The sequence below is a fragment of the Buteo buteo genome, chromosome 28 (genome assembly GCF_964188355.1).
Source record: "Buteo buteo chromosome 28, bButBut1.hap1.1, whole genome shotgun sequence".
NCBI lineage: Eukaryota > Metazoa > Chordata > Aves > Accipitriformes > Accipitridae > Buteo > Buteo buteo.
The window spans coordinates 2,018,273-2,033,093 of record NC_134198.1 but is presented as its reverse complement, the minus strand read 5'-3'; the positions used below and the strand labels follow the sequence as shown (position 1 = coordinate 2,033,093).

The following is a 14,821-nucleotide window of genomic DNA, read 5'->3' as shown; positions in this document are numbered from 1 at the left end:
TTTTTTTTTGTGTAGCATGCTGTCACACCTGAATTTTTACTTAACAGTGCTGAAGTAAGCTTAGCCAGAAACTAAGCTATGAAGCTTAGCTTAGTATCAAAAAAAACCCCTTAGGTTTTGTCAGAAAACTTACGTTAGCGTACTGAAATAGCTCAAAAGAACAGGAGGGATGAAATTTAATAGGAAGCAAAACCAGTTGTTGAATGTAGAGCAGATCCGGTATGTGATTCGTATACTTCAATCACATAAGGAAAAAAAAAAAAGTTTCTTTCCCCTCACACTTTCCTATACCAGTCCTGGAAATATTCAACTCCCAGAGCCATTCCTATGTTCCGTTCCATATGGTGTCAATACAGCCATCCACATTTCATGAGTAAAGCAGCATGACCTCCAGACGAGGCAATTGAACAGAATTAGCCACAACTAATTGAAAGTCTTCCTGTTTACTTTAAAGTCCTTATCTCAATCTGCTTTGGAAATGTAATAGAAAATTAATACGACTAATATAGAAGATCTTTGAGTGACAAGAGATTAAAAACAAATGTGAAAAGTCCCTCAGCTATTTTCAGGCTTTTAGAAAGCTCCCCTAATTTATGCTTTGCCCGTAAAAGTTTGTCACCGAAAGTAAATTTGCCACAGGCGGCATTTCAGCACGCCGTACCGCGGGTTCCCTCAACCCCTGCCGCCGGACCCGGCGGGGCGAGCCCCGGCGCTGGTAACACCATCAAAGCCGAAACCACCGGGCAACCGCGGCCGGTTTTCCCGATCGATGTTAACTCGACGGCTGCTGCTCGCTGCCCGCCAAAGTCGTCGGAACTTTCCCTCCTCCCCCTCTCAGAACGCCGAGCAGCGCTGCGGGGCCCGCCGTCAGCCCGCCCGACGGACGGACCGACGGACACCGTCCCGCCGAGGCAGGCAGCCGCCGGCCCACGAAACCCCCGCCTCCCCCCGCAAAAAGCGGCGGCGGCCGGCACCGCGGCCCCCCGCGCCGGCCACCTCGACCCCCGGGGGTGACGAGAAGATGGCGGACGGGCGCGGGCCGCCCCCCCCCCACCACCACCCCCAGCAGCGGTGCCCACCGCCCCGATACTCACAGCTGCACCGCTCCCCGCGGCAGCCGCTCGGGCAGCCGGCTCAGCTCCAGGCGGCTGCAGGCGACGAGGTGGCCGGCGCAGCGGCAGGGAGCGGGGCAGCGGGCGGCGGCGCGGCTCGGCCCCCCCAGCAGCAGCAGGAGCAGCAGCAGCAGGAGAGCGGCGGCGGCCGCGCGGGGCATGGCGGGCTCGGAGCCGCTGCCCGCGCTCCCTCACTGACAAGAGCCGGGCGCGGAGCGGAGCGACCTCCCGCCTCTCAGCGCGGGTGGCGGCTCCCGCTCATACCCCGGAGCCGCCGCCGAGGGGGGGGAGGGAGGCGGTGAGGAGAGGGGGAGCGTAGTAAAAAAAATTAAACTACGGAGAGAAAGCCGGGGAGGGGGGGACGGGCCGGGGCGGCCCGCCGCCAGCCACTCGGCAAACTTTCCGCCGCCTCAGCCCGCCTCCGTGCGGCCGGGGGAGCCCCGGGCGCGGCCCGCCCCGCCGCAGCCCCCTCCCCCTGCGCATGTGACGGCCGCGGCCGGGCTGGACCCGCCGGGCTCGGGTCGGGGGGCGAGGGGGGGGGGCGTGGGGGGCCGGGTGGGCCGCCCCGGGTGGGCCCCGCGGGGAGCGGGCGGCCCCGGGTGCCGCGAGGAGGAGGAGGGTCGGGGCTCAGCCGAGGGTTTCCCTTCGCCGGTTTTGAGCGGGAGTCGGGGCAACGCAGAAGCCGCCGCGGAGGCCCCGGCGGGTTCCCAGCCAAGGCCGGGGTCACCGGCATGTAAAAGGTGAGGTGAGGTTAACTCCTGCCTTCCGGGTCCTGCGCGGCTCGTCCAGACACCGTAATTAAGCCCCATTATGTTCCCCGCAGGATCCCAGCTCCAGAGGTTCGGGGAAGTGGGCAGGGCGCACGGATTCCACATCTCTGAGGTAATCCGTGTAATTCAAGTAAATACCTATTGTTCAGTTCCATATGTAAGCCGGGACCCTGCGATGGATTCGATTACGGCGGGCTTCGCACCCCCCTGCTCTGCAGCAGCCGACCTGGGGCTGCCCACAGGCACCCTCCGTCCTCTCCCACCCACACGTTCCACCTGGAGGGCCGTCGACCACCTTTGACACTGGGAACCCGCAGCCTCAAAAGCCTGACAGCTCCCGTACCGAGATTTGTAAGGCCAAAACTTCGTCCCTGGTCTTGTTGTTCCCAGGTGTATCTCGGGACGTGTCTTAAACTGAAGAAACGCAGCTACGTTTTAGTCGGGAATCACGAAATTTGCAAGCCAGGCAGGCGAGTCCTGGGTAACTACAAACATTCCCGTGCCCCCGTCAACACGGCTGTTTCGGGGTGCGCAGAGCTGTGCCCTGTTTTGTCGGCTTGCGCTCCGTTGACCGCTGGTGCTCCTGAAGGAAATTACTCCGGGAAAATAAACACTGCAGGAACACACATTTTTTTTCTACACGTGAAAGCGAGGAAGCAGAGAAGCAAAATACAGGAAAAAAAATAGCACTATATTTACAACTTACTCTCACTTATTTGTTGTAAATGAAAACTGTCTTGGCGGCACTGGCGTGTCATAGTTGTTCAGTTTCTTTGCAGCCACCTCCTTCCCTTCAAAAACGTTAGGGTGACATTAGATGAACAAAGCCTGTGAAACGCTGAGCTGTTCTAAACAGCCAGTAGGACAGTGCCAAATTCAGATTTTCAAAGCTATCCGTCCTTAGCCTGTACCTGTTCCCACTGAAGTCAGTGGGCAAGCTTCCTTCTGTTTCAAAAGTGCCAGCATTTGTGCTCGCTGCCCAGTTGTTTCACATCATTATACCAAGATACAGGGGCACTTGCACATGTCGTGTTCATAGTTAGGTAAAATGTGCTATACTTGCTACTTTTGCAAAGTAATCAAAAATTCAAGAGGAAGACCTTCATGTTTATGTTGCTCCAGAGATTTATGGAGCACTTTACTAAAATTAAAATGGATTTAAAGTAACTAAGCCCTGTACTACAGTTCCCAGAGCGCACAGCAAAGGGCCTCTTATTTGGGAAAAGTGAGCTTGTCTTATCTTGAGTGTTGGCAAGGGCAGTGATTCACTAGTAGGTGGCAACAGAGTAATTAAGCTGTCAGTTTCAACATCCAAGGGAAAGAAAAAATAGAAACAAAGCATTTTGAACTTATTGTATCGCAGCAGTCAATAATATACACGGTGCATGTGTGAACTGCGGAACAAGAGAGAATCTGAGAAAAGAAAGCAGGGAAAAAAAGAGATGAAAATGTTGAAAAGGGCAAGAACTTCTGGTTTTGTAATTTTGAAAACCACTCATGCAGTCGTGGAATACTGTGCCCTTATAAAAACCTAATGCATATTTAGTGCTAATAATATATGAAGCGGCTTTAAATTAAGCAAGGTAAATCAATTCAGAAAATTAATCCATTTGTCTTTGCAGCTTCTTTTCTCAAAATACTCAATAAAACATTTTAAAACTGATTATATTATGAATTCTAAAATGCTTATATGCTCTACTTCAGAGCCCCTGATGGAAAGTCTTTCCCCCCCGCCAGGGAGATGTGCTTTCTTCAGAAGTCTCGGGGACCGATTCCGCACCTGACGCAAATGCTGCAAGCGCTGGCAGCCCCCAAGCCTGGGGGTCTCTTCATCGTGACTTTTATGTTGGGAGTGCACCATGACTGTACATACGCAAATAGTATTGTCTCCTTCACGGGTTTGGCTCGACTATATCTGCCCTAAGTAAGCTTGTATCAAAATGAGAGGTCTCACGTTCCTCTACCCTGTTATCTCCCCACGTAGCAAGGGATTTCTGCCGACCCTCGTTTGGCATCAGTGTTAGTGTAAATGCATATTCAACAGGATTAAGGGACTGATTTGCCTGAAACCCCACCAAAAATCATAACAGCCCTCCTCCCCCCTGCTTTAGTTCCAAGGTGGAATAATTCCCTCGTCCAGTTTTCCACGTAGCTGCACAAGGAAGAGGACTTGTTCATGGTGGTTACGCAAAGACAGGCCCTTTCCATAGCAGCCTGAATATAGGTCAGCCTGAGGGGATGATGTTGAGGAGGGGGAAGCATGGCTGCAGAGAAAAATTCTTGTAAAACTAGACCCTCAAGCTCTCTCTTTGGCTATTGAGATTAGTTTCCTCCACGAGACTAGGGAGCATAGCAGTCTGGGTGAGTTGGGAGTGGCGGAAAGGAGGTTGCGTAGTGAACTGTGTGTAGACCCTTCATTGGGATGTTACGGGTTGACTCTAATGGTGTCTTTTTCAGTCCCTGATTATTTTAAATCAGATAAACAAAGCTTTACAGATTCAAGTCCAAACATATGTTCTTTAAAATATGCATTCACTTCAGGCAAAAGACACACCCAGAAGCTGTCTAAATGTGATTTTTTTACATATCATTAACGCATTGAAATCAGGCACTGCTTTCAAGTAACCTACCTCCAGAAAAGGTCAACCTTAAATCAGGCTGGTTTTAGCAGATTATTAAAAGTAATTTACCTATTGCTAAGTTAAGCAAAACCAAATTTAGATACTATACATTTTCTGTTCTGAGGTAAAATTAGAACATCTTTTATAACATTAGGCACTTTAACACCTTGATTAATCTAAATTCAGGTTTTTTAGTCAGTTTTCAAAGGAGTCTCAAGCCACTACAAGAGGCAATTGCATCTAGTTGTATATAGCTGTGTATAGTTGAATCTGCAGGATTTCTGTCAGAAGGTCAAAAGGAGTGAACAGTTACACCTACTAAGAGATTATGTCCATTAAGGCCACCCTGGGAATTAAGAGTCTCCCCGTGTATTCCTGGATCACCACGTAATCCAAATCTGTGTCTAGTATTCGTTTCTTATTTTCTACTTTTCATGGTAAATAAAGTGATTTAGGCGGTGTTCAGCAGCAAAAAGCAGAAGCAAAGCAGAACAACATTGCTTATGCTCTGACACATCTCACTTCTGATAAGATTGAGATAGAAATCAATGGCCCATCTATCCACTTCCCTATCTGTAAATGGCCCTGTGGGGTTATTGGCAGAATTAACGTCCTGTCTCTTTATTCCTAAACTTTCCCAGTTCTATTTTATTTCTACTCAGAGAAGAACATTTAGGACTATCTGGGAGAAGGAACTGAAAAGTTCATCCTCTCAAGATTATCACTCCCTATTGCAGGTTCCCCAATTTAATCTATTTAAAAAAAAAAAAAAAATCTTAAGGCTAACAAAACTTTTTCTAAAGCCACAGCTGGAGAGAGAGATGAACCAGAGAGACCCATCCTGCTTAAAAAACAAAAGTGGAGCAGGACATGCTTTTTGTGGAGGCTGCTTGTATACGTGAAATAGCTTGTGATAGGCAATAGAAGGTTTTGTTTTAGGCACCTGTCTGGAAGCTACTAGAGACTCCCACGAAAACTCCCTACTGGATGCAGAAGACCCTTTTCACTTCTTCACTTTGTGTGTGTAAAGAAGACTCTCATCCAACATCATGGAATATTTTTCATGGAAATGACTCTAAGGTTTCCCACCCTCCTTTTCTTCTGCCCATTGGGTATAGCAATTGATATTACTTTTAGTTTATAACAGCACTAAGACTTCATGACCACTTATTTCAATTCCTGTGACTAACCACTGCAATTTCACTTGCGTTTGAGGGAAACAATAAAATGTTCTTAAATAATTTCCTAGTAATTGTGAATCTCCTACTAGTGTGTCATAAGTCCACGGTGAATATACCAAGGTGCATACAGAAATTTATTTTTGGTAGTAATTATACTTGACTTTATGTGATCCAACACTGAAACCATGAAAACCAAATTATGCATAGTTTGAATGCACTGATTACAACCAGAAAAACCATCTGAACTCTTTCTGAAAACTTTGCCTAGGGCAGAAAATGTTCAGCTTTTATAGAATTCATCCAAACAGTGAGCGTTTGCCTCCACTACAAATAAACTTAAACATCCTAAGGCAATCCACATTAGTGACGATTGTTAATGTCTTCAAGTCATGTCCTGCATGGGACTAAGTGGGAAGTTAAGTGCATGATTGGAAGGACAATTAAACAATCAACATCTACAATGATGTAACTTCAAAGAGGAAAAAAGAAGAGTTAGTTTTATGTCATTAAGGAACACTCAAGTGGAAATGTTGTCAATTTGAATAAAAATAAGTAGATGTAATTTCAGGATGGTGCTACTGTAATAAAACACCTGCCAGGTCTGTTCCACTCGTTGTTTTAGTTTGTTTGGGTTTTTTGAATAATCTCTTAAAATAAGTAAATGATTTGCGGTAAGAAAGATCAAGAAGTGGCCAAAAAGGGAATCCGAAAGAGATGCTCTGTCAAAACTGGCGGTGGCTCTCCCAGACAGAAATGTCTTCCCCTCCTCCCTCCTCCCCTTCCATGGGGTTGGGGGGTTACCGCACCTGAACACGAACACATGTTCCCTTCTGCAACGGGGATGGAAATTTCTGCCAGGGGAGAAACATGGGTGCTTTGAAGGCTGTACCTGCTTAAATCGTCACGGGCAGATTTGGTAAGATTTTTGTCAGTGTTCTGCGGCCCCCGATGTTAAGTATTCACCACGTCTAGATGTGTAACTCTCATTGAAGCCAATGGCTAAAAGAATCTCACGGTGAGAAATCAATGGGAGTTAAGGCCTAAATCTTTGAAGAATTTAGGTCTGATTGTCTGTTCCAGGGGGGTAACAAGCTGCAGCTGGGACTCATCTTGTGTAATTTTAGCAAATTGGAAGTTTGGTATCTATTCTAAAGCAGTTGTCTTGGCTTCTTCTGTAGTCGGTGGAGAAAGACACATCCAGAGAGTGATTACTACCTTTCTAAAATAGGCAATCAAGGCATTTGGAATGAATCAGCCTCTGGAGGATTTTCTCCTTCTCCGTTGACTAGAAAAAGCCTTATGAGTAGTTTAGATTAGACCCTGGATTTTTAGATGTTTCCTACTCTGTGCCTTCAAACGTACACATTGAATAGCTAAATAGACTAACATGTAAGCATATTTCTCAAACGTTTCCTATTATAGGTATCTTAAATGTTGTTGTAACGGTAATAAGCAAAATTTCTCACAAATTGAATTGTCATAGTTTTAAATTTCATTATACCCCTGTAATAGTTTCCTTTGTTGTCTGCTGATGTAGCAAGTTGTATTAAGGATTTCTTAACAGATCAAATCTTAGGAGATTTAGTAAAACAAAGGGGAAGTCCTATGCTTAAGTGAAGGATCATGTACAAATACAAAATGAGGACCCTGTGGAAAAGGACCTACGACTAGTTAGGACAAACTAAATAAGTATGCGTCAACAACGAAGCATCAGAGAAGGCATTTGGGGGGATATCAGGTGGAGTTTTCTGTGTGAGGGAAAGAAAGAATATTCTGGTGAGGGCTAAGGTGAACTACTATATCCCATTTTGGGGGTCAGAAATAAGAGGAGAAGAGTGGAGAGCAATGGTGTGGAAGGGAGAGGGCTACAGAAAGACGGTAGCAGGCTCAGGAGGACGCAGCTTACAGCTCGCACCAAACGCCTACCCAGCGTCGCAGCGCAGCGAGCAGCACGTGAGATTTTGCACAGAGCTGTCCCATCGCCATCGTTGGGAAACCAGGGAGTCACAGCAGACTGCGGTGTCGTCTGGACTTGCTCCCCCCTTTCTGCCGCCTGCTGCCTTCTTGCTTCCCCAATTATTATACAAAACAAAATAAGCAAGCGCCGTCCCGGTAAGAAGTTGGCCAAACACACATTGCACCACTTGCACAGCTGCTCAAGCGGTTACTTGCGATAGCCGTGTTTGCCAATAAAGTCTGACTTTCTGAGCATCAAAGAGCAGGCTGGATCAGGCAGCAGCAAACACAGCCTGCTGATCCGGGTGGGCTGGGCGCCAGCTAGAGCCCAGCGGGAGCTGCGGCAAACACCAGCGCTGTGCACCAGCTGGCCGGATTGGCCAACGGTGGTCCGCAGCACGCTCTTTGTATTCGTCTCGTTAATACGGCACGGGGAGAAACTGCAAGGGATACCGGTATGAGTCCTCTTCGTGGCTCTGACACTTTGGGGGAATCTTATGCAAGCGAAACTTGCTGTGGCCTCTTTTACATCTCTTACAGTCGGGCAACGTGGTTCGGGAAGCCTCTGAAATGCAGATGTCTCCTTCCAAATAGCCCCGTTAGCAGCCAGCTAACACTGGGACACTCGTTTGTCCGTTTCCTAATGGCCGTGACACTTCTCTTGGCCCTCAGTGACTTTCTGAAGTGGGTTTTCTGCTAGGGTAAGCTAAGAGAAACATCAGCCCACATTTCTGTGAATGTTGCCCGTTGTGAAGTTTTTCCTTTGTTGTTTTCCCTCCCAGGTTTGCAGCCTAGTCATCTCCTCTCAGTCGTCGCTCCCTTTCGCTGGCCTCTCGACGCTCTCCCATCTATCAAAGGAAATATTATAGCGGCGCAGAGAGTTGCATGTGTTGAATCTTGAAATACTTTTCTGCTCGTGGGCTGTCATCTCCAAACAAGAAACTTCTGGTTCATGAACTCTCCTTGCAGTTGTGTTCTCTATTGCTGTGGCAGCCTATGGAGAGCAAATAAATAGGACAAAAGGGTGCAACGCTTGTAGCATCGCTACGAGGCAAATAGCTCGGTGTGCAGTTCTCTTTGGACTGTACTGACCTTAGCAGTAGAAAAAGCAACTTTCTAGAGAGATGCCAACAGCAGTGCCAGCATCCCACCACATCCCAGGGGGATACGAGCACACGGTGCCACGGGGCCCTGGCCCACACATACGGTGTCAAAATCAAAGCAGTGCCACCGTGTACATGATCGGGCTGGGCACAAGTCTGGCAGCAGTGACTAAGAAAGCGTGGTTTTCATTGAATTGCAGACACTCGATAATTGAGTTATCCTTTGAGGGGTTTAGAATCAGAAAAGTCTCTGTAAGGTTGGTTAAGCTACTTCTACAATAAGTATTTCCTAATTTGGGGGGAAAAAAAATTAAAAAAAGCTAGAAACTAAGCAGGAAGAAGTTTGCTACTATTTAAACTTTGGGAAAATTACGTCTTATTTTAATCCTAATGAAAAAAAAATTCACCACTAATACACCACGTTATCTGCACTAATATTTTTCATTCTGATTTTTTGTTAGAAAAAAACTGCTCATGAAAACACAGAACTACTTTCCTAGAATTTTGATAAAATCATACACACACTCACCGAGTACCACATGTGAGTAATATTTCAGTTATCCTACTGATGTCACTGAGATGGAATTAAAAGTGCTGAAATTTTCAGTGATGGATATTTCACCACAGCTGTGAGCAATGTGTTCCTCAGAGACTAATTCTCCCAGGGCAATGTTAAACCCTTGGACTTGCATCTTATTAGTAAAATAATACAATTTAAAAATAGTATCAAAAGAGATCTAGCCAAGAAACTTAGCCCTGTGTACATTTCAGTTTGTATATAAATTAATCTCTTAAATTATAAATAAATGTGCTTTTTACACATATATGGCTGCGTGTCATAAAAAATAAATCGTAAAGTATGTTCAAATAAAATCTACAAGAAGGCGGCATTCAGAGTTAAAACTAAAGCCATAATCTCCTACATGGCTTTTGAATGTATGTTGTCTAAAAAATGGCAACAGTTAAATATGAAGTGGTAGGATTTTTTTTAATTTTTAAGTATAGCTGCTTGACTGCTTTTGTGTTTTAAATCTCTTAAACTTACTCTAATGCTTTCCAAATACTTCGTTCTCTAATTTCTCTTCTTAAACAGGTGTTTTTAAATGAAGTATATATTCAATGATAAAATGTGTTAGAGCAGCTCACACAGATTAATAATCCTACTAAAGAAGCTACTGCTGCCTCCTCTGCAAATGCGAACAACCCTTTGTCGTTGTCATCGTTATTTAGTGGCATACACTGATTTCCAGAGCCGTAACGGACTGGTGTAGGACGCCCTGCTTCAGAGGAGCACTCCAGCCTGTATTTAAGAAGCAGGTTTGGACAGGGACAGGAGAGCCCGGTGGGGTGGGTGGCGAGAACCCTTCCCAACCAGGACCCCGTCATGAAGCAGGATCTGGGTGTGCAGGCTCGTGGCGAAGTGGACCTGACTACAGTTGGTGGGAAAATCTTTACAGCTGCAGAGCGTCCCGTGAGCGGCCCAAAACTCTCTCTCGCCCTACTCCTGCAGCAGACCAGATGTGCCTGAATCGCCTTTAACCTGCGGCCTGAGGACCTTCCCATACCTGTGGACAACTTTTCAAGCGGGGAGGACGAGGGAGTGCAGTGCAAACAGAGTATCCCTGTGAACGGTTCCTCATACCATTTTCTCAAGCAGCGCCGGCTTCAGATTTTCCCATCCCGCCTGCTGCCTGCTCAGACCTGCCCCTACCACCCTTTCCCCGGTGTGAGCACAGCTGCTTGCGGTGCCTTGCAGGAAGGCAGATCATTGTTTCTTTGGTGGAGTTATTTTTAACCTGGCTCTGTTCGTTCGTTCGGTTTGTCATTTGGCCCCACAAATGATGCCCGGTGCCATAATATGAGCCAGGGAACAAGTGGCGAGGCGTTAGGGGTCCTGGGTGTGCATTAAGCTGTTGTTACCGCTGAAAACAACATGTCAAATACATTGTGGCCTGAAGAATCTCATTTAATGTGGTGGTAAATCCAGTTTTGGGGCACTGAGTCTGAGATGAGAAACATCACAGTCCCTTGAACTTAAAAAACCTCACTCTGCCTCTTCAAATGCATTCAGTATTTTTTCCATAGGTCTTTGAAACTCTGCTGGCTCAAATGTTGTCTCCCTCAACTGGTTTAACTTTGTGCTTAATCAGAATGGATCTATCCATAGCTCCAATGAAGCTAGTATAAGATCCTAAAGAGAGCATTAAACATCGTGCTGTCCAGTTTGGCAGAATGCAATTGCATATTCACACCTGATCTGGCTCCAGCGTGCACTTCCATTTACTCCAGTAATGTGCAGGTCTGGTATTAATGATCATGGAGCCTGCAGTACAAGAAAAGCAAGCTCATTTTCTTAGGCCTGACAGGCATTCATATTACCAATAAAATATGTATAGGGGCTCAAAACGTGAAAAATATTTGAAAGCAAACCAGAGAGCGTGCATCAGTGCTTGTACTTTAAGTTCTTTTTCCATTTCTAGTGCTGTAGAAGCTTGTCTAAAGCCACAAAGTTTGCATGTATGCTACAGTTCTTTAATGCACGTTTTTTTAGCCTGGTTTCTTGATTTGAATTCTGTGCAGTTAATGCTCAGGCCCCCATTTTTATATTGTACATGTAAATTCATATATACACACATCTGTATCTACATATACACGCAAATATATTTTATACGTACTTTAACTTTCTGCACACGTGATATTTAACTTCATGTACTGTGTGCATTTTTGTCAGGTTCCAAGCACACCTAGAGCAGCTTTCAACCGAGACTATCTATGGCAGCCTCAGGCTCAACAGCCTGGCAGAAAAAAACTGCAAATCCCACTGCACCCCACAGATTTCTGTGACTTGCAGTGCTGGTAGAAACATCCTCTCCGCTGAGGTGTTAGAAGTTCCCAGATGAGGAACCTTCGCTTCACTCTTTCAAACTCACCAAATTGTTATACAGCTGCAATTTTGAGTCTCTTTGATGCTAAACTGGGAATATGTGTTATTGCCACCCGTACAGTAAATAAACATCAAATAAAAGGGATAACACTGAAGCTAATGGGTGTTTTATTGCATGGCTTTAAAAAGGCTGGCATTTGTCCCCATGAAAGAAAAGGCTGGGCATTTCTCCCCATCAGAAAGATGCTGTTCTGTCCCATAGTTAATAGTACAGTGCTATCTCATAGTGTCTGACAGTGACCTTAAACACAGTCCTACAGCTGCCATGGACTCGGTGAAGTATTCTGGGAACATAGTTGGGCCATTCTGGGAAATAAAGTAGAGCACTCAGTGCACTGCATCACAAAATCTGATTTATTTGGGTTTTTTTAAACTGATCTGTCGATTTTCAGCTGGAAACTTCAGGAAAGACCAACAAAGGGTCTGGAGAGACACTGGAGGAACATGTCCTGTAGGATGGCAAGGCTTGTATTCCGTGTTTTCATTTGTGGTCTCAAAGACTGGGCAAAAAGCGTCTTATATATCTTTATATTTTATGTATATTTCTAATTGGTAAGGACTATAAACATAAAAGAGGACAGCAAATAATAAATGCAACATGGAGATACTAGGAATAGAGACAAGAGATAATTAGGCCTCTGTTGTTCAAACAGTTATACACCTGCTTAATTTTAGGAGTGTGAGTGGTCTTTTAATTCCAGCAGACCACTCCTGTATCTGAAGTCGCAGAAAGACACGGGAGCCGTGTTTTCTGAAGGAGATTAATCGTACAAAAAGTTAATATACATAGTGAATTGTACTCTGAAATTTGGATTGCAATAAAAGAGAATACTGAGAAGGCGTGGAAATTAGCACAGAAGTAGTGTACGAGTGAAAGATGAGGGAAGAACGGGACATTTGACATCTTTTCATTAAATTCGTATGAAGACGTGGGTGTGCCAAGCCACTTAGGAGTTAAGAAGCCTTTGCAAATAATTACGTTTATTTGTAAGAAAGAGGCAGAGCATTGCTATTCTCCACTGAATAATACTTATAACTGGGCTTTTAAAGAGGAATTTCTCGGCTATTTATTTGCTTTTCGAGGTTGCCTTCGACGGAGAGATAAGAAGCTTTCAGAGCCATTTCCAATGCATAGGACTAATTAGGGCTGGAAAGAGCCGGCCTATTAGCACTTAATTTTGCGAAGTGCGAGGCAGTGTGCTGAACGCCCTCCAGCACTTCTCGTGGAGCGGCGCGGCTGTCGCGATGCGGGCGTATGTCGTCGGGAGGCGATAGGCTTTTTTCCGTCCTGAAACTCATTACATTTGTACAACTAACCACACTTCAGGGAGCGATCGCTTTTGGTTTTTCAAATACCAGTATCATATCCCAGCAAGGAAAGACATTCCCTTTGCTTGGAAAGACTTACTCAAGGATCTTCCCTATTTAAAAGCTGGTTAATCAGCATATTAAAAGGCACTAATCCTACTAGAAAGCCCCTTGCTAATTACTTCTTCAGACCATCACTGGCAGCTTCAAGTCTGTTTATTCCTCGGAGCTCCGCACGCCAAAAAGCTTTCAGTACCGCGGAATGTTTGCACCTTTTTGTTTTAGCTGAACGAGGTGATAAAGATGTGGTTTAACTACACAAACGAGAGACCTGTTGTGAAGCCTCAAGATGTTTATTGCTTAAGAAAGAAAAAAAAAAGCAAAATTTTTAACACTTCCCTTTAGATGTTACTTCAATTTTAAATTAATTTAGGATGACTACAAAATATTGAAAGGAAATAGCATGAGGAAATACGACCCAGAAAAATTTTGAAGTCAATGGGAAGATTGTCACCGTTAGGATTTTTAAAAACTGTAAACTTGTAAAAAACCCCTTTTTTCTTCTTAAAGAATACAGCAAAACGAAATAAAACCAACTGTCTTTACGTACTGAAGGGAGGCATGATCAAACCAATGGCATTTGAGGGATGCAAAGGCTTGACCCGGGTAGGTTTAAAGGGAACCTCTAGTAAGAGTTATTGAGGGAAAAGATTATTATGAAAAATAATCCTATCTCTGGTTGTGCTGGTGGGACATTGCCAAGGAATGTATTAAGCAAATGTTTTACTTTCCACCATGCTACCACTAAAAGGGGAGGACCTTGTTTAGGGGAGCAAAGTTTTGCATTTAAATAATGAGAAAAGAACACACAAACTTTTGGTAATAAAATCTTTTATACAAAAAAACACCAATTCAAATGTAACAATGGGTACCAGTGAGGAATTTGCAGTGCTTCAGTTCAAACTAGTTTATTTCCTTGTTTCATGACCAAATAGCCTATTGATCAGACAGAGGATGATGCCTGGGAAACAAATGGAAAAACAGATCATAAACCCCTGAGTCTGGAGGATGAACTGTGAATAGGCAGATGCCCGTTTGCTTCACGAAGGTTTTATGAATGTTGAGACTTTTGAAAGGATGGAACTCATGGCAGAACTAAGGCCCATGTCCTTTAGAGCCAGTGATTTCATAGGAAACTTGTCAAAGCTGAACAAAATAGATGCAATTCTTCCATATTTTTTTCCTTCTTAAGGAAAAAAGCAAGAAAAGTAACTTCCTTTGCTGTTTCTGAGTTGAAATTCAGAAACTGAAGCGCTAGGACATATTTTTTTTTTAAATAAACAAGACCCATTCCCCATTGCCTGCAGAATAAACGTGGTAATTTTCAAGCCAAGGCAAGTCAAAGGTATAAAACAGCTTAAAAAAGGGCTGCCTAATGGATGCAAACCTAATTACAGATAGTCTATAGCCTCTCCAAAATAAACACATAATAAAATAATAAGTAATAAATATGTAGTAATTGCCTCATACCTGCGTATAATAAATCAGGTATTTCAGTGCAGTGACTGATGGCGCTGTCTGGGAATCACGTAGCCTGTGGAGGTATAAGTTCATTTCTGGAATAATTTTGTCAAATTTCAATAACAATAGGAGGTTGTGCTTTGTTTGTTTTAGACGTAGGCAGGCATTTTGTGATTCTTTGACTCACAGGAATGAGGAAAGCTAGAGTCCGGCGCAGAGCCCGCTCTTGGCTGTGCCCAGCCTGGTCCCAGCAGCACGGCCACCCACGCTGGCTGCCACAGGCTGAGACCCCCAGCGACTCTGGG

At 44.9% G+C, this 14,821-nt stretch overlaps 1 protein-coding gene across 1 annotated transcript in view; it reads right to left on the bottom strand.

Moving 5' to 3' along the window:
• Window positions 1-1,424, bottom strand: part of LRIG3 (leucine rich repeats and immunoglobulin like domains 3) — a 43,619-nt gene extending 42,195 nt beyond the window's left edge. Inside the window, exon 1 of the mRNA XM_075059058.1 lies at window positions 1,095-1,424. Coding sequence (XP_074915159.1) covers window positions 1,095-1,273 — 179 coding nt within the window. The 5' untranslated portion in view covers window positions 1,274-1,424. The remainder of the gene's footprint in view (window positions 1-1,094) is intronic.
• Between the last annotated feature and the right edge of the window lie 13,397 nt (window positions 1,425-14,821).